Source organism: Panthera pardus, unplaced genomic scaffold (genome assembly GCF_024362965.1).
Source record: "Panthera pardus isolate Hobbes unplaced genomic scaffold, ASM2436296v1 HiC_scaffold_25, whole genome shotgun sequence".
NCBI lineage: Eukaryota > Metazoa > Chordata > Mammalia > Carnivora > Felidae > Panthera > Panthera pardus.
In genome coordinates this window covers 15,910,718-15,937,100 of record NW_026526821.1, presented here as the reverse complement: position 1 = coordinate 15,937,100, position 26,383 = coordinate 15,910,718, and the positions used below count along the sequence as shown (strand labels likewise).

The window sequence follows — 26,383 nt, the reverse complement described above, 5'->3', positions numbered from 1 at the left end:
ATTCTGGTGATGACTGTGTAACTGTGAATATGCTAAAAACCACTGAGCTGTACACTTTAAACAGTGAATTGTATGGCATGTAGTTATATCTTTCCCTCTATATATGTATATATACCCATTTCCTTTCCCAGGCCCTGTTCTTAACCACTATTCTATACTGACCCCCCCCCCCCCCCCCAGGGAGCCAGCAGCATGGTGGTGGATAATGCTTCTTCAGGTCAGGACTGGCCTCAACAGAGGCAGCAAACGGCTCCAGCTGAGCAAGAGGCCAGCATGTGAAGCCTGTTGCAGAAGCCAGATGAGGTCTAGGCTGTGCACTCTGGACCCCAGACATTCCATCTTCAAAGCACACATGTACACTCATATCCCCACAAAGGCACATGGATGAAGAAATGCAGTGAACACATAGGGGAGAGGGGAAGGAATCCCTTACTCCCAGCCATACCAGGGCAAGCTTTCTGTTTATGCCTCCGGCTCCCCACGGGCACCTTCCTCAGTCTACACATGGTCAGCTTATTTCAGAGCCTACCAGACTCAGAAGAATTAACCAGGATCAGCGAAGACCAGTTGGAACCAGCTGGAATCACCTGCACCAGCCCTCCCCAGAGCAAACTCACCTTAGATGAGCTACTCAGCGCCAGAGGCTGCTGGTAAACCTGGTCTCAAGCTCTTGCTCAGCTCATCCAAATATCATGGCTGCTGAACATCCAGTCCCCCTCTGCATGCTCTGCAGGACGGAAGCTAACCAGGAGCCCACCGAGGCTTTCCAGGCCAGAACCTGCTTCCCACACCTGCTTAATGCCTGCTGGGGTTTCATACTCCTTGGATAGAAGCGCCATATTTTATCTTCAGTTTAAACAAATGCCTCCCTTGATTTGGCCTTAGCAGAGCTGCTGAGCACCGCTGGGTTCCATCTTGGCCAAGGGACCTCAGTTCCTTTCTATTCCCTCAAATGAGGGCAGAGATCAGGTCTGCCTTACAGACTTGCAAAGATGCCTGGTACTCAGCAGGTACACTTCGGAAAACCAAAGGTGGAGCTTCCGAATTCCAGCCCTCAGCTTCTCAAACTTTAATTTGCAAATGAATCACCCAGGGAACTGGTTAAAATGCAGAATGAATTCTGCATGGGGCCTGGAATTCTGCATGTCAGGCTCACCAGAGGCCAATGCTGCTGATCTGTGGCCCACATTTTGAGTGGCACTTTAGCCCATTCCACTCACTCTTTTTGGATTTCTTCACCTTTTCTGATTGTGCAAAGAGTCTCTTGAGAAGCTGACAAAAGCTATTTATTCTCTCTTTCCTTAGAAAAGTACCTGTCAGCACATATACACAGTATGTTGCATAAAATGTTGAGGTTTGAGGTCTGCAGTCTAGTGAAAAAACTTTCTTTTGGACAGACACACTTTAGTTCTCATTAAAAAAAAAGAAAAAAGATGCAGTAGGGAACAGAAAACAAAACAAAACAAAAAGCCCCAGCAGAATTAGGACTCTTAGGTCTGGTCCTAGCTCTACCACAGATTTTCTGCATGACATCAGACAAATTTCTGCCCCTCTCTGAGCTCAGTTTTCCCACCATGAAGGGACTGGACTAGATTACAATGATATATTTGTTTTGTCTTTTTTGCCAGCTCTGGTACTGTTGCCTAAAATACTCTGTGTTAAGAATTCTTAGACTGTGTCTGGACTTGGCAGAAAAGGGTGCTATGATTGATTGGTGATGCCTGCCACGGTCCCAGGAAAGAGAGGCCTTAATTGATTGGTGATGTCTGCCAAGGTCCCAGGACTGGAGGCGATGGGCTTCTCGCCACTATCAGCCTATCCCCTAGAGACCCTCCAGCTGTGACATTTCATAGCCCATTTAGAGGAATCCCAGGTTGGGGAAAGAGAAGTCTGTGCTTGTCCTCAAGGGGGCAGGAAGGGATAAATCTTTAAGCCACTAGCTTCTCAAATCTGCCCCCCTGCAGCCCCCTTTGAGACATGGTAGCAGAATCCCTTCTCCATGGCAGAGAAGGACAGCATGTCCTTGCACTCCTATCCTTGGCTATTTTTAACTCCAAGGACAGGCTCAGGCAGAAGCTGAAATATAGAAGGGCTGCGGTGGGATACCCAGCCTCCTAAGGGAGGAGAAGCCACCACCCTCCCATGGTTCCCAAGTTGCAGCATTGGTGGCCAAGTGAGAGTCAAAGCAGGCTGTCAAGGGACAGGAGAACACTCCTCGCCTTCCATGTAAGGGAGGCTCTGCCCCGCCCTGGTACAACCACAGACTCTCTGCCAGTCCCTATTCCACTACACCCTGTATGTGCTCATTCATGCATCCAGTCCACATACAGGAGCCAGGCTTCATACTAGCGCTGAGGACACAGCATGGAGCAAGGTGATGGAGGTCCTTGTCCACCAGGCCCTCCCGGTCTAGGGTGGAAGACAGAGCCTGGTGTCGTAGCACAATTCTGTGGTTACAACTGAGGTGACTGCAAGGATGGGAACTATTTTGTGGTCACCTCCACACCTGTGAGCTCCTCAACTTCATCTTTCTATCCCTGGACCCTAAGACCTACTCTGGCACAGAGGAGGATTCAGAGAATATTTGTTGATTGAAAATATTACATGGGAGATATTTTCTGGAGTTTGAGGATCCTACAGGAGCCTGTCTCAGACTACATGAGATCAAATCATTCATTTATTCTCCCTCCAAGTACTTTTCTAAGCCCATCGAAATGTCAGGGACTGTCCTAGGCACTGGAGCTAGACAGAGCAGGGAACAACATAAGGAAAAACAACAGCCCTCCTGAGGCTCCAATCTAGGAGAGGAAAGGAGACACTAAGCCACCCAAATATGTGAAGATACAGAGGGTGCTAGAAGGTGATGAGTGGAGGTGGCTGACCCGGGAGGCCTCATCATGATACCTGGTTTAAGACCCAAAGAAGGTAAAGGAACAAGTCAGATGGATACCTGGAGAGAAAATGCTCCAAACACACACACTCTGAGGTGGACTTATGTCAGGCATGTCCCAAAAACAAGGAGACCAGAGCCGCTGGAGCAGAATGAGCAAGGGAGAGCGGTATGAGATGAAGTTTGAGACAATGTGGTGGGTGAGGAGGGACAGACTTTGGCAGACAGACACTGCTTACATCAAGCCTGGCATCCAGTGGATGGAAACAATGGGTGGTGATGATGATGATGATGATGATGATGATGATGATGATGATGATGATAGAAGCAGCCAGCATTCACGAGGCAATGATCACCAGGTGCTATGCTATACAACGAACATAGGTTCACTTACTTCCTACAGCAACACACGAAAGAGGCCCTATTTTATCCCCATTTTACAGATGGGGAAGCTAAAGTTCAGCAAGATTTATGCAGCTTGGAAATGGCAGGGTTGGGACAAAAATACTGGCAATCTGGGGCCAGAATCCTCTGTCTTCCCGAACATACCAGCCTTTTGCACAAGTACCATGAGTACAGTTTCTTTCCCTCTCCGAGTTCTTACATTTCTTGGACTCCTATGAATATCTTTTGAAAGTTGTTTACCTCTATTTTCAAAAAATCCTGGTTTTCTCCAGAAAAAAGTACAGATGCACAATGACACGACTTACACATAATTTCAAGAGGTTCAAGGTGAGGGGCGCCTGGGTGACTCAGTTAGTTAAGTGTCCGACTCTTGATTTCAGCTCCAGTCGTGATCTCACAGTTTCGTGGGTTTGAGCCCTGTGTCAGGCTCTGCACTGTGTCAGCATGGAGCCCACTTGGAATTTTTTTTTTTCTCTCTCTCTCTCTGCCCCCCTACCCCACTCATGCTTTCTCTCTCTCAAAATGGATAAACTTAAAAAAATAAAAAAATAGGTTCAAGGTGATAAACCTCTGCCCTGAAAGTAAGCGCATTTTAAACATTTGTAGCAAAAGCAGAATTGCCAGAGATGTCCAAAGAAGCAGGAGAACATGGGTTCCTCTTATAGGAGCCCAGGTAAAACTATTTCTATTTGTCAAGAGCTTACCAGGAGTGAAGCACCTGTAGACTTGTTTTATCCCACATAAGTCTCATGTAAACCCTGTGAGATGATTGTTATTATGCCCCCTTTACCAATGAGGAAATTGAAGCACAGAGAGGTTAAGTGACTTGCCCAAGAACACACAGCTGGTTTTTGACAGAGCTGGAATGTACCTCAGATCTAGCTGACCCCAGACCTCAGTCTCTACTCCAGATAGTCTCCATCTGGTGTCTCTAACTACACCCCCTCATATTCCCAGAGAGGGGAAGAAACTTGCTCAAGGTGTCAGCTCAGCACATATAGAGCTGGGTCTAGGGCTGTGTTGCCCTAGTAATCGCTACCTACATGTGACTACTTAATTAAAACTTTTAGAAATTAAGAATTTGGTTCCTCAGTTGTACTAACTACATGTCAAGTGCTGAACAGCCACATGTAGCTAGTGCCTCCCATTTTGGGTAGTACAGATATAGAACATTTCCATCATCACAGACATTTCTACTGGACAGCACTGGTCTAGAACTCAGTCTCTTGACTCCTTACCCAGGATTTTTCCACTGTCAGAGGTTCCTAGAAATGAGATTTGCCTGATCGGTGAAGTGGATGGAAGGGGAGGCAGGAACAGGGCAGCTGAGGTTGTACAAGAAAGCAAGTGATCTCAGAGAAAGGCTCACAGGAGGGAAGCTTAGATCCACATCTAATATGGGATTAAAGACACGGAAGTCACTGGCGTGGGACCCACCTTGCCAGCAACAAACACACCTGTATGTCTGACTACAGGGGCCCTCTTCTAACTACAGAGTTTCTCATTTCTTGTTGATGTCTGTGGTTTCTTTCCCAGGAGACAGGGCCTTTCATCCAGATCAGGCTGAACGGCAGCCCCCTGGGAGAGAGAACTCAGTGCCTGAAATGCCTGCTCACCTTGCCGGGACAGCTCGGAGGCCGAGAGTAGGGGACACTCCGTAGCCGGCCAGGGCCAGCCTTGGACCCAACAAATGAGTCAGACCTGGACTCAGGGAAGCAATGCAGTGGGCACCGGGTAGTGACTCAGGGTGGAGTGGGGACTGCGGACAGTGGACAAGGTGTCGGCGGCACCGGAAGCTGCCAGAGCAAATCTGAAGACCCGAGCCCCGATCAGGCTGCGAATCCAACCCAGGAGAGCCGGCTGAGCAGCGAGGCCCTACAGTTCTCCCCAAGGACTCCTTTATCCCTGCAAGATGCTCAAAGGCACCGTAACTAGATTTTTCCAGTGGAATACTGTGGAGGAAGAAAATAAAAGACTACACAGCTGTCCCTAAACTGCCCAGAACCAGGGAAATCATGGGGGCTAAAGTGTGTGTGTGGTGGGGGGCACTTAACCCTGTGCACATTGTCTCTCTCCTCCCTCCTTCCTTCCCATAGGGTCTGATGCAAAAGCCTGCTGATGGTGGGAGAAAAAAGAATTAGCAGAAGACACAGATTAAATTCTTTTCCCGTCTCTTATCACCTGAGGAACTCCTCCAACCCTCTGAGCTTCATCTTCCTACCAGTAAAAGGTGGGCGATTTTACCACCTGCTCCAGCAACTTATTTGTAAGGTTCAGTAACACTAACCATACTGATGGTGACTGCCGTTTAGTGAGAACTTTTTCACCACGTACCACATCACCTACAGTAGGGCTGGGCACGTATCAAGCACTCTAAATGTTGAATGTAAATGTCTCACGTAATAACAGTAGTAATGATAATAATGATTATGATGATGATGATGAAGTAGGTGCCTTACTCCTGTCCTGAGCCCATATCACACATTACTCGATCCTTCCAATGACCTGATACTATATTATCATCTCCACTTAAGGGACGAGGACACTGAGACATGGAGAGATTCATTTGTTTAAGGACACATCCAGTAGGGTAGGACAAAAAAGAGGGAAGGTTTAAATGCAGGTCTCTCTGAATTTAAAATCTATGGAGGTTTTGCCTCTCAAATTAAATAAGTATTTTGCAGACAACAAAGGGCTGTACAAATTTGATTTTCAGTATCATCATTGTATTAGGATTAATGGTGAAGGTGACTCTGGGCACAAAGGAAGGACATTCTGCAGTCGAGCTGCCAGTCAATGGGAGGAACTGCCCTGAGGTTATGACTTCCCTCACTGTCATCCAAGGGAGACTGGACAGGGGGCCAAGGCAGTCCCCAGATGGAGACTAGATCAGTATGGCAAATCCTAAATGTGGTCGAACATCAGAATCACCTGGGGAGCTTCTGAAGCAATAGATTTCTGGGTCCTATCTGAAAGTTTTAGTTGAGTCTGGGTTGGAGCTCAAGATCCTGGCATCAGATGGAAAACACGTACCCAGCAGATTGGGAATCACTGGACTAGTGAAATGCTGAGTGCCCTCCTCACCCAAGGTCCTGGGATGCTAGAAGCCATGGGAGCCACCAAAGGAAGCTAGGATGTGCCCTGAAGAAGCATGCAATCGCTTAATAAGAACAACGAAACCTTGCTGGGCGCCAAGCACCTGTGTGGCCCCAGAGACCCGCCCCCCTCGCCCCGCCTCCTCCCAGGCCACCTCCTCCCAACTCCAGCATCCCATCCTCCAGGACACCTTTCCCCACTCCCAGAGCTAGGGACCCCTCTTTGGGCTTGCCAATGACAAGGTTTGTATTTGTGGCATCTGAGCCACCCCAGGCTGTGATGGGGCTGGTGGCTCACTCAAGTCCATGTGCCGGGCACCCGGGGCCTGGCCTGGGTGCTCACTGCACTCTTGCCGAGAGGCCCTTGCGCTGCTCCATGAAGGATGGGCAGAGGAGGCGGGGAGGAAAGCAACGGCGGCAGGAAGGAAGTAATCCAGGTCACCAGGTTGGGAGGAAACAGAACCTACAATTTCTCCCTGCCACTGTTCAGAAACGGCCTGGGCTATTTATAGCTCACAAGCCTTCTGCTTCTCGCATTTAAATGCGGGGCCAGGCACGGAATAAAATCCTGGGTAAGTCTGTCAGTTTTAAATTTATTTATTTATTTATCTTTTACAAGAACAAGAGCGAAAAGCAGGAACAGAAATGAACCGTGGCTATTAGGGTGAGCTGCCTTTGTGCTGTCCCTGGGCCGGCCTTGGCAAGTCTGTGGTCTACAGACGAATCATACGGTTCTAGACCTGATCCTAGAAATCAGAGTGTCCCTGTGGAGACCAGCCTGCGAAGGTCCTTTTAAGGTGATTTTTAAACAGTGGCTTCAGTTTACAAAAACACTACCACAGCATGACCCTGCCTTGGTTTAAACACACATTCCTGCACACACACATACACACACACGCACACGCGCACACAACTGGAGACAAACAGCCCCAATGGTTAAAACATTCTGCTTTTGGATGACAGAATCGGAGGCATCTTTATTTTCTTTTTGTGTGCTTTCTCTGCATGTTTCTCAAAATCTCCACCATGGGGACACATAGCACAGACTGAGGATGTTAGACCCAAGGAAACCGACCCTGCTGTTTGCTAGGTTGTGACCTTGGGGGGAGTCTGGGAATAGCAACAGGACTGAAGACTGTACAAGGTAACGCATGTAAAATCTTAGCACAGCAGCTGGAATGTGGTACGTGCTCGGAAATGTCAGCTAGTGTAACTGTACAAGTGTTTGTAACTAGTGAACGCACAATATTGTTTTAAAAAATTAAAATGCCAAGTGGTGACTCTACCACTCCCAGTGTAGCAGGAGCCCCGTGAAGGGACTGGGCCAGCCTGGGAGGGCTCAGAGGGCCAGGTCCCAAATCGTCCCAGCCAAAACCACAGCAAATGATTTTTCCACCTTTGCAAAGGATGGTGGCTGGGGGTGGGCAGTGAGTCCCGCCCCTCTCGGCAAGGGCCCAGGAGGCCTAAAGAGGACAACAGAGCTCTAGTCTCCACGAAGGGCCAGGGCACTAGAGCCTTTCTTAACCACTCACTTCTTTTCTGGCCCCACATCCTCCTGAGGCACCTACCTTCCCTACCCTACCTCCCCAACCCCCAGACATCAAGAAACCACAGGAAGCTCCTCCCTGACTACACAGCCTGGTAAACAGCTTCTCACACCCCCTGTTCAATGGGGTCACCCAGTTATCTGCTCTGCTCCTCTCTCCTTCTCGGCTGAGGGAGGCCCCTGTCCTACCTTCAAGTACCCAGCACACTGGAGCAAGGATCAGTAAATATGTTGGCTGCATATAGAATGCTTTCAAAAATCACAAAGGGCAGTGCAGAGCAGTGGTTAAGCTAACAGACTCACATGCCAGGCAGGCCTGTTTGACTTTACTACTGAATGACCTTGGGCCAAAGAAGAACCTATCTTCTCTGAGCCTCAGTTTCCTCATCAGTACAATGGGTATGACAATTTTGCCACCTTCATATTCTCATGTTTCAATAGGATAATCCAGGTAAACTGTTCAGAGTACCTGGCATGTATGAAAAAAAAAATAAACATTTACCATCGTGATGAGGGTGATTATTTTTTTAATGTTTATTTATTTTTGAAGAGAGAGAGACAGAGTGCAAGTGGGGGATGAGGCAGAGAGAAAGAGAGACACAGAATCTGAAGCAGGCTCCAGGCTCTGAGCTGACAGCACAGAGCCCAAGGTGGGGCTCAAACCCGCAAACTGTGAGAGATCATGACCTGAGCCAAAGTCAGATTCTCAACCAACTGAGCCACCCAGGCAACCCATGATGAGGATGATTATTAAAAATGAAAAATGAGGGGCTTCAGATCCTCTGTCCCCATGTCTCTGCCCCTCCCCTGCTTGTGTGCATGCTCTCTCTCGCTTAAAAAAAATAAATAAACTTTTTAAAAAATGTAAAATGACTTAATGATTATTTTGGGATCTCAGAGTGTCAGCACTTTCCCTCTGGTCTTACCCATGGCTCCTCTCTGGTTCAGGTTCGTGGGGCCCTGGAGACTACTGGACAAGCATCTACCTGCACAAAAATGCCCAACTGAGGCTGGGCCCAGGAGAGAAATACAGCCCGTTTTCCCTTGCCAAGCGGGACACCAAGCTGGCACTGGAGAAGGAGGGGCCTTTTTCTAATTCATCCTTCCACAGGACATACCATTCCCTTTATTTTTTTAAGTTTATTTATTTATTTGGGCGGCGGGAAGGGGGCGGTGCGCAGAGAGAGAGGGAGAGGGAGAATTCCAGGCAGGCTCTGTGCTGTCAGTGCAGAGCCTGATGTGGGGCTTGAACTCACAAACCATGAGATCATGACCTGAGCTGAAACCAAGAGTTGGACGCTTAACCGACTGAGCCACCCAGGCGCCCCACCATTTCTTTATTCGATCACCCAGGGTGGGGGTGAGAGTGCCTTTCTCTAATATGCACAAAGGTACCTTGTAAGCCATGTGTACTGCAAATGGGACTATGAAGAGAAGGGCCATCCCTGGGCGGTTCTCACTCTTGGTTCAGAGAATGACACAAAGAAAGGGCCCCTAAAATTGTGGGGCCCAGGGCAAGAGTACAATGGAGGCCCTCATACTTGCTCTAAATATTTAAAAGTTATAAATTAGGCTATTGAATAAAATATGTTCTATCCTTCTGTTCTGACAAATATACCTCCATAATGACCTTGAAGGCCAGCACAGGTTCAAATTTAGAATCCACAGTGTTCCATGGCTGAATATGGAATGAGGAGAGAGCGGGTCCTCAGCTGAAGCCTGCCTCTTCCCTTCAGTCCCACCCCCACATATAAAGGGGCCCACTTTGCACATCTGTGCTCTGCTCTCACTTCCACAAACAGCCACTTTGGAGCCACTTATCAGGACACCAGTGATGGGCAGAGTCCACCCTCGGGAGGATGGACCTAGGGAAGGGGTCTGCACAGACCCCATAAGGAGACTCAGGGCCATTTGGACAGAAAATTCAAGGGTCCCAAACACCTAGAATATGGCCTAGAAAGAGGGGCCCAGGGGGGCATATCCCCTTCATGCATAGACTCCCCATCCAGTGAGGAGGGCCACAGAGCTGCCTAGTAATGCTGCGGGCCCCAAACCAGGGCCCTGCTGGCCAGGTACAGAGGCAGTACAGCCCATGGTTCCACCAGCAGCCAGGTCCACCACTCACCACACGTCATGAGAAAACCTGCACGGCCTGATATGGGTCCATTCTTTGGGGGACTGTGGCCCGATCTGTACCAAACCCTTTCAAAAATCAATGAATTTGTCAGCTACTTGGGGTGGGGGGTGGTGAGGTGAACATGAGGCTTCTGTCACCTTTTTTCTCAGGCAAGGCCCAGATTTAGGGGTTTAAATTTCTGGAGCAGCCCCGGGTATCTGTAGGCCCTGTCCTACTTTGAGCTCTTTTTGGGCCTGGAGACATACAGACCCTATTCCCAATTCCTGGTCAGGGCTGGGGTTTCAGACAACCCTTCAAGTGCAACCATTACCCGAAACAGTGGTTTTCCTTTATTTTTTAATTTTAATTTTTTTTTTTAAAGACATAGACATTCACCTCTGGAGAGAAATTACGGGTTTCAAGAGTTCTTGACAAAGAGCTTCATTCCAGAAATGTAAAGCCAGCATTTTAAATTTGGTTCTTATTCACTGCTGGGAAGTATTAGAACGAAGATTACAAATTTAATAATGTAACACGGCAGGAATTGGCCCGGCCTCATCTCCAGGAGAGTAATTTGTTCCTGCCTTCAAACTGGCACTTCCCAGCCTCCCAGCATCACCAGACCAGACTGGTGACACACTCCTGACTTTTTTGTGTCTTGCACTCTAGCCCACACAGCCAGCCGAGACACCCGAAGATCATCATCACCATGGTCTGAGGATTCAATGCTGGAATGGTCAGACCCATTTGGGGAAAGTCACTATAACCAAAAGGAGTCATCCCAGGGCCTCTTGGCTCCCCCCTGCAGCCAGACAAGTCCTTGCAAACCCCAGATTTGAGTCTGTGGCTTCCCTTGAGAAACCCAACTGGGGCTCAACTGTCTGTAAGTCCAGGATTCTTGACTTTAAAGATCTAGTATGGTCTAGTCCTGCTACTTTGCCAACCACATGCTCCCTTCCCTGGGTTTTCAAAACACCATGTCCCCCTCCCACCACAGGGCCTTTGCACAGCTGCTAATAATAACATGAGCTAATATTTACAGAGCACTATGTGTCACACACTATGCTAAGGGCTAAGGGCTTGACAGATGTCCTCTCATTAATTCTCATTCCTACCCTGAGAGGTAGGTAGTATAGCCAAGTGGTTAAGTTCAGATTTTAGAGTCACACAGCTGGATATGAATCCTGCCTCTGACTCTGATGAGCTGTGTGATCTTGGGCAATGTACTTAATCTCTCTGTGCCTGTTTCCTCACCAATTAAACAGGCATATTGATAGTATCTACCTCACAGGGTAGTTGTAAGGCTTGAATAAATGAATGGAGGTGAAGTGTCAGAATGTGATGGGCGCTGCGTGTAAATCATCACTATATTCTTCCCATTTTACAGAGAGGGAAGGAGAAGCACCATGTGATTAAATGACATGGTTAAGGTCACACAACTACCAGTGGGGATAGGTCTTCAGACTAAAGCTCTCAATTTTCACCATGACATATCCATTGTAGAAAATTTGGAAACTACAAAAAAAAAAAAAAAAAAAAAGACCAAACTACCCATAATTCTGCCATGTTGTAGCAATTACAGTTAATATCTCCCATTTATGTAGCAAAGAGGAGAAAAGGGGAGACAGCCATACAAACTGAGAGAATCAAGGATTCGACCCCTTACTCCCTTAGCTGACTTCCAAGTCTGTCCTCTCTGCATATGGATGGCATCCTGTCTTGGGTCCCCCTTCCCCTACTTGGCCAACTCATCCCTCAGATCTCAGCTTAGCTGGCCCCTTCCCTGCACCCCCCAACCCAGGGCAGGTCAGTTCTCCCAGCCAGAGCCTTTCCTGGCCCCCCCCCCACTTGTCCCGTATGGCACTTACCACAGTAGTGAACAAATTATTAGTTATTCCTTTGGGTAATCTAATGCCTAGCCCCTCCACCCACCAGACAGTAAACTCCATGAGAGTTTAAGGGACAGATTAAGACTGGGTTTTTCTTGGGTCATCAGCACCTAGGACAGGGCCTTGCCAACAGCAACTACTGGCAGAAAAGAGGGAGAAACGGAGGTGGTAGGGAGCATAGGAGGGAGGGAGGGGTTTGGGATTCAGCTCCACCTTTCCCAAATCAATGCCCCTGAGGTGGGATACAGACAGGGAATCACACAGTCCTTGATCCGGAGGAGCTCTTGGTGTGGCAGTAGAAAAATGACAGAAACCACATTCTGCAACCGCCTGTGAGAGAGAAAAGTGCTGTGATTGCCCAGGAGGAGCGATCAACTCCCTGTGAGAAAAGAGAAGTGTACTTCCTGGAGGCGGTGGCATTGGAGCCCTGAAGGAGGAGGGGGAAGGCATCCCAGAAAAGGAAACTGCTGAAGCAGAGGCATGGAGGTAGAAAACGCAAACTAGACTGCCAAGAATGGAGGAGCCAGTTTTTGCCTAAAAGTAACAAATGGCTGGAAAGCCTGGAAATAAGAAGTTAAAAAATAATCTGTCCCCCCCCCCCCCAAATGTGTTTTCCTGTTCACGCTGCCATTCTCTTTCCAGTACACTCTTCCAAGCACAGCCATCCCCCAAAACTGGCATAAGCGATGTTGTTGGTCCCCTGTCCTGGATCTTTACTACCGTCAGTGACCACTGGCCTGACTTCCTGTTGCCAGAAACTAGACTTTGTAGCTTGAGGGCTACCACCTGTGGCAGGCGGGAAAGGACAGCAACAAATACTCCCCAGCCCAACCCCCACGGCCTTCAACCACTGACTGACAGCAATTGCTGTATACATACCCCAGCTCCCTCCCCCCTGGGTGGGATAACCGGGGTGCCTGTTCTACTCCAGGGGTCTGCAAACTACCACCCAGGAGTTAAACTAGCTCACTGCTTATTGTTGTAAATAAAGTTTTATTAGAACACAGCCTCACTCATCCATTTACATATTCTCTCTGGCTGCTTTCGAGCTCCAACTGTGTAACAGCAGTGGTAAGAGACACCTTATGGTCCACAAAGACTAAAATAACCACTGTCTGTCCCTTTATACAATCTTCCAGAAGCCCCCAGCAAGACTTAACCCTGCTTGCCCTCAGTCAGGGGCTGATATCACTTCGTTCCCTAACTCACTTTCTCTCACACCTCTCCTGAAGTTTTCAGTGATCACCTCTGTGAACCACACAAACTGTGTACAATTGCTATGCGACTGTTTGACTCCTAAAAATGGCAATTTCATGTGGTCCATCCTAATACTTATTCAAAGCCTTGTTTCAGGAACTGCTTCTGGGGGAACCCAAACCTGGACAGCAGGGTGTCACTGTGCCCATTTGCAGGCCTTAATGTGAGACTATTCCCTGCACACACACTGCAGAGGTCAGCTCTGGTTTTGAACTCCCCACCCCCACCCCAGTCAAAACCTTGCCAAGTCCTTGCTATGTGCAGTATTATTAGAATACCTTCAGAGTTACCTGTGGCTTACAGCCATGGACTTGTTCGTCCAAAGAGGAAAGCAAGGCTCAAAGAGGAGCCCATGGTCATTCAATCGGCAAACTGGCAGAAATGGGGTCTCAAATCCAGGGCTCATTCCATGACAAATCGGCTATCCCTTAACCCTTCTCTTCAGGCAGCCTATTGGGGCCTTTGCCCACCTCTCTGGAAACAGGGTCAATTTTCCAAGAAGATCAGGTGAATTCAAACAGGCAAAAATGTTCTGTCAAACCCAAAGGGCTTGAACATCAAGACAGACACCCTTCAGAGAGGTACTTAGAAGCCCACTAAGAAGCATGAAACATACAAATACATTCACGAAAAAAATGAAATGCAGTACAGAATGTTGGAAAAGACCGTATGTGCTAGAGGCAGACCTGGATTTGAAGCCCTGTCCTACCCTTCGCTAGCTGTGTGACCGTGGCCAAGTCAAGAGTCCATCCAGATCCTTGATTCTTCCAGCCCACCTACCATGATCATCGTACACACCTTGTGGGGCTGTGGAGAGGGTGACCTGAATTAGGGGTGGACACTGCTCAGCCAGAAGTTTCCAGACGGTCAGCGGGTGGATCCAGCCTAGCCAGATCACCTTCACCAAGCAGGACAGCCATCCCATAGCTGCTGTGAGCAGCTGCAGGTCCTGGCTCACAGCTGCCCTTTCTTTGGAGAACTGCCCTTAGCCAATGGGAGCTGCCTTGCCCCAAGAGTTATGTCCTGACCTTTGGGGACTGCCCACAGCCAATGACCGACTGATATGGGAGTGCAGGAGGCCGGTCAACTCTGCAATGCCACCTGCTCCCTAGAGCTTCCCGCAAATCAGGCTGAGGCTAGCCCACAGCTGAGTGCCCACCTTTAGCTGCCTCTTTTCCTGCCCATCGTGCATCCCTCTAATAGGCCTCCCCTGAAAGGACTGCACAGCACATCACCTGCACAAGAGCCCAAGTCTCAGGCTCAGCAACAGGAAGGAAGAGTTCTTCCCTCCCCCTGCATTCTTTTCAACGTGAAGACTCCTGGGAGGAGCCTAAGAACACTCCGCATGCTCATTTCTCCGGGGCTAGTGGCACCCACTTGATTCCCAACAGGGCCAAACTTCCCAGTGTGGGGGTCCCTCTCCCAGAACTGAGCACACCCAACAGAGGCTGGGCAGAAGTGGCAGGTTCCGGGGGCCAGATGGCTTGGGATGGGTTGGTCCTGGCCTGGGGCCCAGAGGCGCCTGGTTCAGTCTTGATGTTGGGCCCAGGCAGATGAAAGATGTTTCTTGAGACATTTGCTGAGGAACTAATTAATTTCCATTACAGGCCCCAATTAGTGACACATCCTCCCACCCACTCCCCAGGCAACTCCAGGCAGCAATTCCCAGGGACACTGAGTGTTGGAGATGCAGGGTGAGGACTTAAAGCTTCAGGTGCAGACAGGGTCCACAGTGGCCACTTGAGGCACCTCACAGGAGAGGAAAAGGCCCTGGCTGGGAATCCAAAAACATCAGCTCTATTCCTGGCTTTGCCACAGACCTGCTGTGAGGCTTTGGCCAAACCAGGCGATCCTTCTCTGGGCCTCAATGAAGACGAGCAGATGACCTCAGAGAGACTCCCAGCTTGGAGGCTCCAAGATAGTAATAGCTTACACTCTTGACACACTTTTGCTGTGTGTGGGCTCTCTACAAAGCACTTTACAAATACTTACTCATTTGATCCTCATCATACCTTCAGGGAAGGGAGGAGCTATTATTAACCCCTTTTATGGTTAAGGAAACTGAGGCTCAGAGAAGTAACTTGCTCAAGGTCACACAGCCAATAAGCAGCAAAGCCAGTATTCAAACCCAGGCCATCTGGCTGCAGAGTCTGCATCATAAACCCCACCAAGCTACACTGCCTAGTCTGACTACTCTCAAACCTTCACAGTGCCTGACGCAGAGCTAACCACCACCATAAGTGCTTAATAAGAATCCGCTAACTGGATGGGGCGCCTGGCTCAGTAGGTTAAGCGTCTGACTTCAGCTGAGGTCACGATCTCACGGTTTGTGAGTTTGAGCCCCACTTCAGGCTCTGTGCAGACAGTTCAGAGCCTGGATCCTGCTTCAGATTCTGTATCTCCCTCTCTCTCTGCCCGCCTCCCCCCCCCCCCCAGCTTGTGCTCTGTGTGTGTCTCTCTCTCAAAAATAAATAAACATTTAAAAAAAGATAAGAATCTGCTAACTGGAAAATAAAGAAGAAGCTGGCAGCCTAAAAGACCACAATGGTATTAGGAGTAGGACTGGGTGGCTGAGGTGGGAGGGATGGAGACGGATGCTTCCTTGCGTGTCATTGGTGAGGTCTGGCTTTTTCACTGTAACATATCATCGGTAACAGCAGAAAGAGCTGGAAACAGTGTTTGTCCTGGGGACGGGGCAGGAGAGTCAGAAGATGGAGGCATCCAGGACAGTTTTCATTGGATACTTTGCGTGCTTTTAAAATGCTGCACCATCTAGGGGCGCCTGGGTGGCTCAGTCAGTTAAGCGTCTGACTCGGTTTCGGCTCATGTCAAGATCTCGCAGTTTGTGAGTTTGAGTCCCACATCGGGCTCTGTGCTGACAGCTCAGAGCCTACTTGCGATTCTCTTTCTGCCTCTCTCTGCCCCTCCAGCACTGACTCTCTCTCTCTCTCTCTCTCTCTCTCTCTCTCTCTCACACACACACACACTCTCTCTCTCTCTCTCTCTGAAAAATAAACAAAAAAAATTTTTAATGCCGCACCATCTGCATTTATTGCCTACTCCAAATAGCACTTAATCTTTTCAAAATTATTCAATGACCAATCAGCCAAGGACCAGCTAGAGAGAAATGGTGCCAGGTGGGATACTCTGGGGATAAAAATGACCACAGAGGGGCTGAGCAGGGTAGGAATGCAAAGGAGGAGATGGGGGGCGGGGGGAGGATCTGGACAAGTGTCCTCTGTTTTCTGGAAGACTCTGGTTGTGCCTAAACAGACCCTCCTTCTGCAGATGGGCATTCTGAGGCCCAAAAGACAAAGGGAAGTGGTTGTAGAAGATGCTGAAATTCAGCGGCTGAACGGAGACCTCTTCCCTGATTCCTCGTGCAGCCTCTTGGGCTCCACTCAGCACACAGCAAACGCCGGCAAACCAGAGCAGAGCCACGAGTCCCAACCCCGGGTGTGAGCCCCACCCCCCCATCCCGCCCGTCCTGCACCCAGGCAGTCTACCGTAGCTGGAAAGGCAGTAGCTTCCATCTCCCGGATGCCCTATGGGTAGTACGTACGTTACCTCTAAGTCTCACGAGGTAGGAGTTATTCACTCCATTTTGCAAAAGATGAGGCTGCACATAAGAGTTACATATCGTAGTCAAGAGACACAGCCGGTACATGGCAGAGACTCAAAGCCAAAGCCCGTCCTCCTTTCCGTCCCTGAGCCCCCTCTCCCGGAGACTCCTTCCCATCAGTTTCAGACAAGTCCCACCTGGAAACTATTTATAAATGCCTTGGTCTTCAGACTCCGAGTTTTATGGGACTGGGTGGGAATCTTATCACATCATAAGGTTTGTCTCCCACTACCTCCAACCTGAGCTAAATCTCAACCTTCCTTAGAAAATTACCAGAGACCCTTTTCTTAGACACATCTAAATTAACTGACTCAGTAAATTCCCTTGGTAGCATTTCCCAGCATTTTGCCCCTCAACATCAATGATTCCTTTGATTTACTTTTTCCCAGCAGAGGCTTGTCCTCAAATGAACCTGCCGGTTTTAAGACATAGCCCTGCCTTTCTCCAATTCAGGAAAGGGACTGTGTCCTGTTCCCTCTGGTAAAGGCACTAGACTTGAACCCCTCAGAATCCCCAGAACTGAATCCAATATCCCACAAAACGATATTAAGGCCCAATGTGTTATTCACATTGACTCATTTATCATTTATACAGATGACTTCCAAAGGGATTTATGGGGTCCCACACGTTAAACCGGTACAAAGCAGGGCAGCATCTGAGGCTCATTTGATCTGAGACCATGTGCTGGAGACAGGAACGCCCGAAGACCATTCCCAGCTACTGAATTTGGTACCCAATGTCCCAGCATCTAAGACACAGGTAGCCAGGAGACATCCTATGTTAAGAACCCTTCATTTCTCTCCAGCTTTTTTTCTCTAACCCAGTAGTTCCCAAGGCAGGGTCCCTGGACTAGCAGCATTGGTATCAGCATCATCTGGGAACTTGGTAGAAATGAAGAGTCTCAGCTTCTACTCCAGGCTGAATGAGACACGCTGGGGTGGCACCCAGCAATCTGAGTTTTAACAAGCCCCTTAGGTGACCGTGACCCACTGAAACGGACAGGAATAGCCACAACTGCAGCAGCTACCCCTAAGAGAGCATCTATTATGCGCTCAGCATGGAACACACGATCTCATTCATCCCTATAACCGAGGAAACCTTCATTCCACATGCCCATTCTGGACTAGGTGCATCCTGGGCATCACACCACTTATTCCTCATGATAACCCTTTGAAGAACTTACTATTCCCCCATTGTACAGATGAGGAAATGGAGCCTTAGAGAGCTGAATTCACTTGCCCAAAGTCACACAATTTAGAAGTGGCAGAAGCAGGATGAAAATTCAGGTCTGTTGGATTCCAAAGCCATGTTCTCTCTGTCGCAAAACAGAAGCTCCCTGGGGTCTTTCACGGCTACATCAGCCTGAGGAGCTATGAAGCTGGGTCAGGTAAGACTCAAGGAGGGGAGGTGGGCATGCAAGGGAGGGGGGAGCAGGAGCCCTGCCCAGACTCCACAGTGCCCTCCAGCTACAATGTGAAATGAAGCTACGCGATGCATTTAAAGGCACAGCCACCTATGTCTAAGGAATAAAATAGACAGGGATTCAGGAGGCATGAGTTCTTGGCTTCTCTCCCTGACTTTACACAGATGGAGGGCCTTTTCTCTTCCCCCTCTGGACCCGGTTTCCCCACCTGATACTCTTTACTGTCTGCAAGGTTGAGCGATCTGTCCCCAGCTTACTTCTCTGACCTTGTGTCCCCTCATCCATTCTATGAAACCACACTTTTTGTTCCATAAACACCCAAGCTCACATTGACCTCAGGGCCTTTGCACCAGTGGTTGTCTCTGCCTAGATCACTCTACGCTCTCAGATTCCCACTGCTGGCTCTTCATCATTTAGGCCGCAACTCAAATGTCACTTCCTCAGTGAGTCTTCCCTGAGTACCTTACTTATTGTTATCTTCTATCCCATCAGTTTTTTTTTTTCATTTCACTTAACACAATCTGAAATTACTTATATTTTAATTGCTTCCTGTTTATTGTCTGTTTCCCCCACCCCAGAACATAACTCCATGAGAGCAGAAACCATGTCTGCCTTGTTCCCTCATATGTCCTCAGCACTTAGAATACTGTTTGGCACTGAGCAGCTAGTTAAATATTAGTTGAATAAGTAAATGCCAAAGAAGAAAACCTGGACTCAGAGGCCAGAGCCCTGGACATGTGACTCTGGCAAGCCATTCTGCCTCTCTGAGCCTCAGTTTCCTTCCCTGCCTAATGAGGGAAGGACTAGATGCTCTCCAAGGTCCCTTCTAAGAGTGCCAGTCTTGGGAGGCCAGGCCTAGAAGCCACCCAGCTGGTCCATCCAGAAGCAGCAGCTGGCCGGGGTCCTGCAGCAGCTGCCCCCTCCTCACCCCCACCAGGTCCCTACCCAGGCACGCAGTCACCTCACTCCCCCATCGCAGAAACTGTTAATGAAGTGCGCACTGCTAAATGCAGTTACAATTACGGGGGCTAAGAATAAGGCACTGACATCAGCCACGTCAGTTTCCGAGTGAATCAGAAAGGGAGGAGGGAGGAAGGAGAAAGGGGAGGGGGGATGGCGCTCTAGAGCTGTCAAGTAGAAATAGCACAGCGTTAAATATAATCCAGCCCTGGCCTACATCGGTCTGGAGAGGCAGGTGACGGCTCGGCCCCCAGGGCCAGGGCAGACAACTGGATTCTTCAAGGAGGCCAGGCACAGCCCCGTGATGGGGATCATCCAGGAAATGATGGCCAGAAAGGCAATCCAGTGGACTGGAGTGGGATGGCAGATGCTGGAGGGGCATATCTGAATCTGAACAGGACTCCACACCCCAGCCTCTGTCACTTGCTGTTTTGTTAGCACGAGCACAGCCCCCAGGGCATACACAGCCCTCTCCCACCTGGAATCTCATTTCATGCCAAGAGGCAGAGGGTGGCCTCTGGAGTCAAACACATCTCAGTTTGTGAATCACCACTGTGCAACCCAAGAAAGTCATTAAACTACTCTAAGCCGCTTGGCTTTTCCCCATCAGCAAAATGGGTACATCTGTAACAGTAGCTACCCTTCTGGTTGCTATAGAATCCGGTAAGATCAGGGAAAGCACGGAGCACAGCCAAGCAAGACTTTCAATCATTTTATTTTTATAACCCTAAGAGATGCTAGACAGGATATTTAACCCTTTTTCCAGAAGAGGAAACCGAGGCTCAGGAAGGTTAAAGGACCTGCCTGAGGCCCCAGAGCCATAGTGGAGTCCAATGCTAGCCCCATGGAGTAACTGGTAGGGGAGACAGTGGATTGCAATGTGGTCACTCCAGGTGACTGGCGGGGGGGGGGGGGGTTTGCTGCACTGGAGATCTGACAGTAAGACGGGGGTGACAGTAAGACAGGGAGATTGCAAGTAGCCCTGGAACAGGGTGGGGGGCACAGGTTACAGCGCAGGACGTGTTTGCGCCCTTTTGAGCACATCGCCCAGACTGGCACCTCTCCAGCAATTCTTAAAAGAAACGCTGAAGCGATGGTTGTCAAAGCCAAAATGAAAAGAGGAGGCAAAGTAAAAGGCCCAGAGCCTGGAGAGGTCAGCTGACACGGAGGCGCTCTCACACTCCCGCTCTCCTCCACACCTCCGCCCCGCCCTCACTCAGCCTGCCAGGAGGACGGGTGGGGAGGGAGGCAGAGCGCCACCTGCAGAGGGAGCCGAGGTGGATGGAGCCCTTCTTCCCGCTTCCCGCTTCCCACCAAACAGAGCCAGACAGGCCTCTGGCAACTGCAAACTCAAGGAAGCAGGAGCCATGAGTCTGGCTGCTTGGGGACAGGGAAGGGGGGTGTCTGAGGGAGAGGGATTTAAGGAAAGAGCTCTCAAGGCATCGAGGCAGTTCTGCAGGGCAATGATCTGGGTAGTGGGGGAAGGAGTGAATCCCCATGCACCCGACTCTTCTGAGATGCTTCTTTCAGGATAATTTGACTCAGATAAAGTAGTTTGGGTCCATACTCTCACCCCACCCTGTGACATGAACCATGGAAAAAAAATTGGTTCAATTCTTTACCAGGCCTCAGTTACCCAAATCTGGAAGAGTTCTGCACAACTCCCCAAACACACAGAAGATTACAGCACTTGGTGGTAAATTGAGGGAGGGGACTGAGGGGGACAGAAAGTGGCCTGCCCTAGAAAAAAGGGTGGGAGTGGAGGCTTCAAAACCTCAGCCTCACACCTCAAGTGGACCCGATCCCGAAGGATATTTTAAGGCGTCTCCCTCACCTTTCCCCCTTATCCACTCAGTCCTAGTCCTGCTCTGAGGCTGAAGCACTGTGTTCCCACCCACCAACTCAGAGGGAAGGGGTGGGACAGCAGGACGTTTTGTTTCTCAGGGAAAGCTCAGGTCAAATTTCAAGGACAAAAGTTAGCACTTGGTCTGGGAAAGAAAACTCTGCCAAATGGAGTAGACTGGGGGTGGGGAAGGAGGTCCAGTGCTGTCCTTCCAGGTGCCTGGGGTGGGGGCAAGAATGAGAGCTCTAACTCCCCCTGCCGGGATCTGTCTGGCAGGATACAGGCATCTCCACCCCACAATCCAGGAGAAGAAACTCAGACAAACCCCTCTATTTCCCCCTCTCCAAAAACAACGGGAGTGGGCTTTGGTACTAGTTTGTGGGACCCATCCACCATGCCGCCCCACCCACCAGATTTGGCCTGAGCGGAAGAAGGCGGTGCAGTGAAGGGCTTTGCAGCCCAGAGATGTGGCCCTAACCGCTAAGCGAGGGACTGGTAGCCGGCCCGGTGTTGCCATGGCAACTTTCTCCAGTGCTGGATCGAAGCATCCTATGGGCAAATCAGAGCTGGCTGCTCCCGCTTCTCCGCCCTTCTCCCAGGCCAGGGAGAATTGGAAGCCGAACCCACTTGGTCAGACTCACGGACACCATCCTCAATTCCAGACCCTGATGTTAACAACCGCCTTTGGTATTTATTGTAAAGTGGAGATACCCTTACTCCCCAGCAGTGCCCCAATGCACCGTAGCAAGGCTAAGACAATAGATGTGAAGAAAATTAACTGTTAAGGAAGAACGGGGAAACAGGGAGCTGGACTGCTCCCCACCCTCTTGTTCCACAAGCAAGTCCCCCAAATCCCCATCTTTAAACCGCTGCCAAGAAAGAGGGCCCAACTCTGCCTTAATAGCTTTCACAATGCAATTAAATTAGCTTACAAAAATTATGAAAGCTAACATTTTGAGAATCCCACAGATGCTAGTTTACAGTCATGCTCAGAAACAAATCTTATTTGATAATTTGATAATAGCTAACAGGTATTGCGAGCCTACCCGGTGCCAGATACTGTACTAAGCCCTTTGCATGGCAAAAACAATGTAATAATCAAAAGCATAGATGTTTCAGTCAGATTGCTCAAGTTCAAATCCTAACTCCCTCACTTCTTGGCTGAGTGACCTTGAACAAGTACTCTCTGTACCTCAGTTTTCTTATCTGATAATGGGGATGTTAAATGTTAATTTTATAGGGTTGCTATGACAAAAGAATTAAAATAATATATTTAAAATGTGTAGGAGGATGCCTATCAAAAGGTAATAATTTAAAAAATGTTGACCCTATGCAGTCCACACTATTACTTTCTCCCTCATTCAGATGAAAAAGCTGAGGTCATGTATCTAACTCCCCAATTACAAACCCAGAGCCAGCGAGGCTGAGCAATGAAGGTAGGTACAGGAAAATGCCCCCCCAGTCCATGTCTCTCTAAAGCCCCCAGCATCTTTGGAAAAGGGACAAAAGCAGCATAAGAAATGAGTTCAGAGTGCAAGGTTGGGGCAGAGATGCTCCTTGGGAAGAATTCTAGGAATCTACAATGACCAGCATCCTGAGCTTTAGGGTGGCTAGAACAGGGTGGGAGGAAGGAGCAGCTTCCTATGCTCACAAAATGTCCAAGGCTCCCAAGCCCGATGCAGGAAAATACTCTGGCCCAGTTAAGACTAATGAAATAGACTTCTCCTCACACAGTTTCTCAGGTAACCAGCTGAAGGTGCAGGTGAACCCTGAAGATGGCTCTGGCTCAACCTGGGTGATGGACACGATGCATTCAATAGGATTTGGAAGCAGCATCAAAGAGGAGGCATCTAGATGAGCCAGAAGCCATCAGGGACACACCTCTAAGCCATCAGACAGCCCTGCATTCATGGGCCAGGGGAGGAGGGATCAGGGCAGTGGAAGGCAGAGGGAAGCCAGTTCTGATAGCCCTCCTACTGAAGCAGTCTCTGTCTAGCATGTGATAGATTATTCAAACTGCTTTTAGAAATTAGTTCAGCACGGTGCTGTTCTAAAAGAATAAATCCAAAAGGCTTTTTTTAGGAGAAAATTAATGACTTTGAGAAGAACAAGAGAAATTAAGCACCAAGACAATGTTTCCTACTTCCGATTTTTACCACACACTCATTAGTCTTCCGGAAATGAAACTTGACTTTCTCCCTCCCCCTCCCAAACTCAAAGCATCCCTTAAGATGAGCAGACAATGAGCCCAAGATGCCCAAACCAAACTCTTGGCTGGCAGCCGTTCCCTGGGGCCTCCTCACCTGGGAACCATTTTCTACACAGTTAGATTTAGTTTTTTAAAAAATCCTCTTTCAGACAGAGGGCTAATAGTTTACTGGAAAGAGAACTGGAAACCTGATTTTAGTCTCAGCTCTATGCCTACCTCATTGGATGACCTTGGGTTACACACACACACACACACACACACACACACACACACACACATATACACTCATCCACTTGAGCTCAAAAAGGGGTTGGACAGGATGATTTCGAGGTCTCTTCCGAGTCCAAGACAAGAATTTGAAGAAACTTGCTGGAAAAAACATCAGGTAGGATCTTTAAAAAAAAAAAAATCTCTATTATAACATCAAGGACTCTATTCTGACTTAAGCGAAATCGGAACAACTTGCCTGCAACCAGCAATCATAACCAAGGCGTCTGACCCATGACATGGGATATGACTTAGGAGAAAAACCTAACTGTCCCTGCCATTGTCCCTGTCCCTGCACCTCCAAACCCATGCTCCTGCCCAACCTGCCTCTTGAGACCAGGTAGCCTATTGAACTTCAGGAGAGTCCTTGACCATTAAGTGAAAGGTGGAAGCATCATCTCACTTCTGCTGGTGGGGATCCCTCTCCCAGCCCTCATGCTAACCTCATTTCCTTCAGTGGAGGCCACTGTGTTGCACAGCCCCTCCATACCTCCTTACCTGGCCAGAATAATGACCTCCCTCAGCTACATCAAGGGATAAGTTAATCCTCTGAGCCTCGGTTATTTTTTCCCATAAAATGGTGATTCTGTACAATGGTTTTGCAATAACCGTCTTTACCCTACTCCCAACTCTAGGTCTGTGGGGACTCTGTCTCACACACACCCCCTCCCCCATCCATTCACTTGGCCAACAAATTCTTCTGGAGAACCTTTTCTCCACCTGCCTCTTGCTCCAGCAGGAGGACATGAGCACCCATTACCCACGGCTCCATCCCATGTCTCACCAGATAACTCGGTGACCAGACAAGGGTCTCTGCAAGCAGGGAATCTTAAGCAGGACCCATAAACTCCCTAACACTGCAGACAAAATTTTGAGGATGGTTCGTATGTGTATTTTTTGAAGAGACAGTTCATATTTTCATCAGCTTCTCAAAAGTGTCCGTGAAACCATTTTGCTACTCCCCACCACCTACACCCCTCTCGTTTTTGTCCTCTCACTGAACTCACTCTCAGATGTTCAGCTTCTGTTACATCAGATTTTCAGAAAACATTTTTAACTGCACCCCGTGTCTGAGGGACTGCCATCCCATTTTACAGATGGGGATATGGAGGCTAGGAGTGACATGACTTGCCCAAGGTCACAGCTAATAAGCTGAGAAGCAAGACTGGAACCTGATGCCGACTCCCAATCTGGCACTCTTTGGGGAACTCTCACCCAAGCCCTCTAGTTGCCCCACCTGTTGGTGGATTCGCTACTTCACCGCGGAAACAGATCCGGAGCCCTCACGTTCCCTCTTCCCGATCCCAGGGCCCCAAAGAGCAGGTTTCCCTACATTTCCCCGCCCCTCGGGCTCTGGCTGAGGCTGCGCGCAGGCCCGGGAGCGCGAGGTTCGGGCCGCCGGATGGTGACCGGGTTCAGCCCACCCAAAGGGGCTACTCCAGGGACAAGAGCACCCAGGGGCCGGGCACACTCCGGAGGGTGCGCAGGTGAGGAGTTGGCGCCGCCCTACGTCTCCTTCCAGGACGAGCGGGGAGGGAAGGCCGCACCCGGCCAGTCTTCCCGCGGCCCGCCCCAGTCTGATAGGAACCAGGAGTCCGGAGCCCCAGCTTCTGGGGGAAGAAGAGGAGAGACAAATGGGGACGCTCAAGGCCTTGGGCGCAGGGCGGGGGTCTTGGCCAGGGAGCCTCTGGATGCAGGCAAGACAAAGATGGAGAAGTAAGGTCTGCGCGCCACCTCCAACGGCGGGGGGCGCGTCAGAGCCCCAGGGGTGAGGCTGCCAAAGCCCCGGGGCTCGAGGAGTGGGCACCACAGGCGGGAGGCTTAGGGAGGGCGGCAGGTCGGATCCAGGGACAAGACAGGGGGCATCCGGCAGGCTCGGGTGAGTAAAGAGAGCTGGTCCGGGCGACCCCACGGGCCCACCTGCGGGAAAGGGGTGAATGCAGAGGAGCTCGGGGTCCCTGGGGACAGCTGGAGGCTAGAAGGCACCGCAGCTCTAGACCTTGAGGCCTCGTGGGTGGGGGCGTATCCCGAGCGGGACTGCCAATGGGGTGGAGAGAGTGGCCCCCTCTTAGGGCGCACCCGGTCGGGCAGGGGGCCTCCGGCCCCGGCTCCCGGGACCACCTCCGCCCCCGCCCCCCCACACACACCGCCCCGGGGATCGGGGGCGGGCGGCGCGCTTACCCGCGTCCTCGTCGTCGAAGGAGTTCATGCACGGGAAGTAGATGGCGAGCGCCTCGAAGGAGGCGGACAGGCTGAGGCGGCTCTGCGAGCGCTCCATGCCGGCGCCGGCGCCCGGAGCCTCGGCCGCGGCGGCGGCGGCGGCGGCGGGCGGCTTGGGCAGCTTGGCCGCCCCATTCTTAACGCGAAGTACGGCGCGCGGCGTGGTGGCGGCGGCCCGGGGCTAGGCCGGGGCTCCGCGGCGGGGCTGGCGGGCGCGGCGGGGCCGGCGGGCGGCGGGCGGGCCGGGAGCGGGCGGCGCGCGGAGCCCGAGGCGCGCTGTGCTCCCGGCGGCGGCGGCGGCGGCGGTGGTGGTGGTGGCGGCGGCGGCGGCGGCGACGGAGGTGGCGGCGCAGCGCTCTGGCCCGCGGCGCCCCCAGCCGGCCGCGCGGGGCGGGCTCGGAGCGGCCGCCGCAGCCAATCGGCGCCGCCCGGGGGAGGGGGCGCCGCGCGCGGGGGCGTGGGAGCCTGGAGGGCGCGGGTGGGGCCTCTCCTCGCCGCCCCCAGCCCGGCAGGTGTGCGCGCCCGGCGAGAGGAGCGGAAGGGAAGGGTTGCGCCCCAGTCCCGGGGCCGTGCCCCCCCCCCCACTCTGTCCCAACCCCACGTTCAGCCCTCAGACTCGCCCAGGATGCAGGCGTCCAGTC

The 26,383-nt window shown here is 50.6% G+C and overlaps 1 protein-coding gene across 2 annotated transcripts in view; it reads right to left on the bottom strand.

Moving 5' to 3' along the window:
• Positions 1-26,046, bottom strand: part of RIMS4 (regulating synaptic membrane exocytosis 4) — a 63,379-nt gene extending 37,333 nt beyond the window's left edge. For both annotated transcript variants that reach the window (XM_019458379.2, XM_019458380.2), the window contains exon 1: positions 25,704-26,046. In XM_019458379.2, the coding sequence (XP_019313924.1) occupies positions 25,704-25,800 (97 nt within the window). In that variant the 5' untranslated portion in view covers positions 25,801-26,046. The remainder of the gene's footprint in view (positions 1-25,703) is intronic.
• Positions 26,047-26,383: the final 337 nt, after the last annotated feature.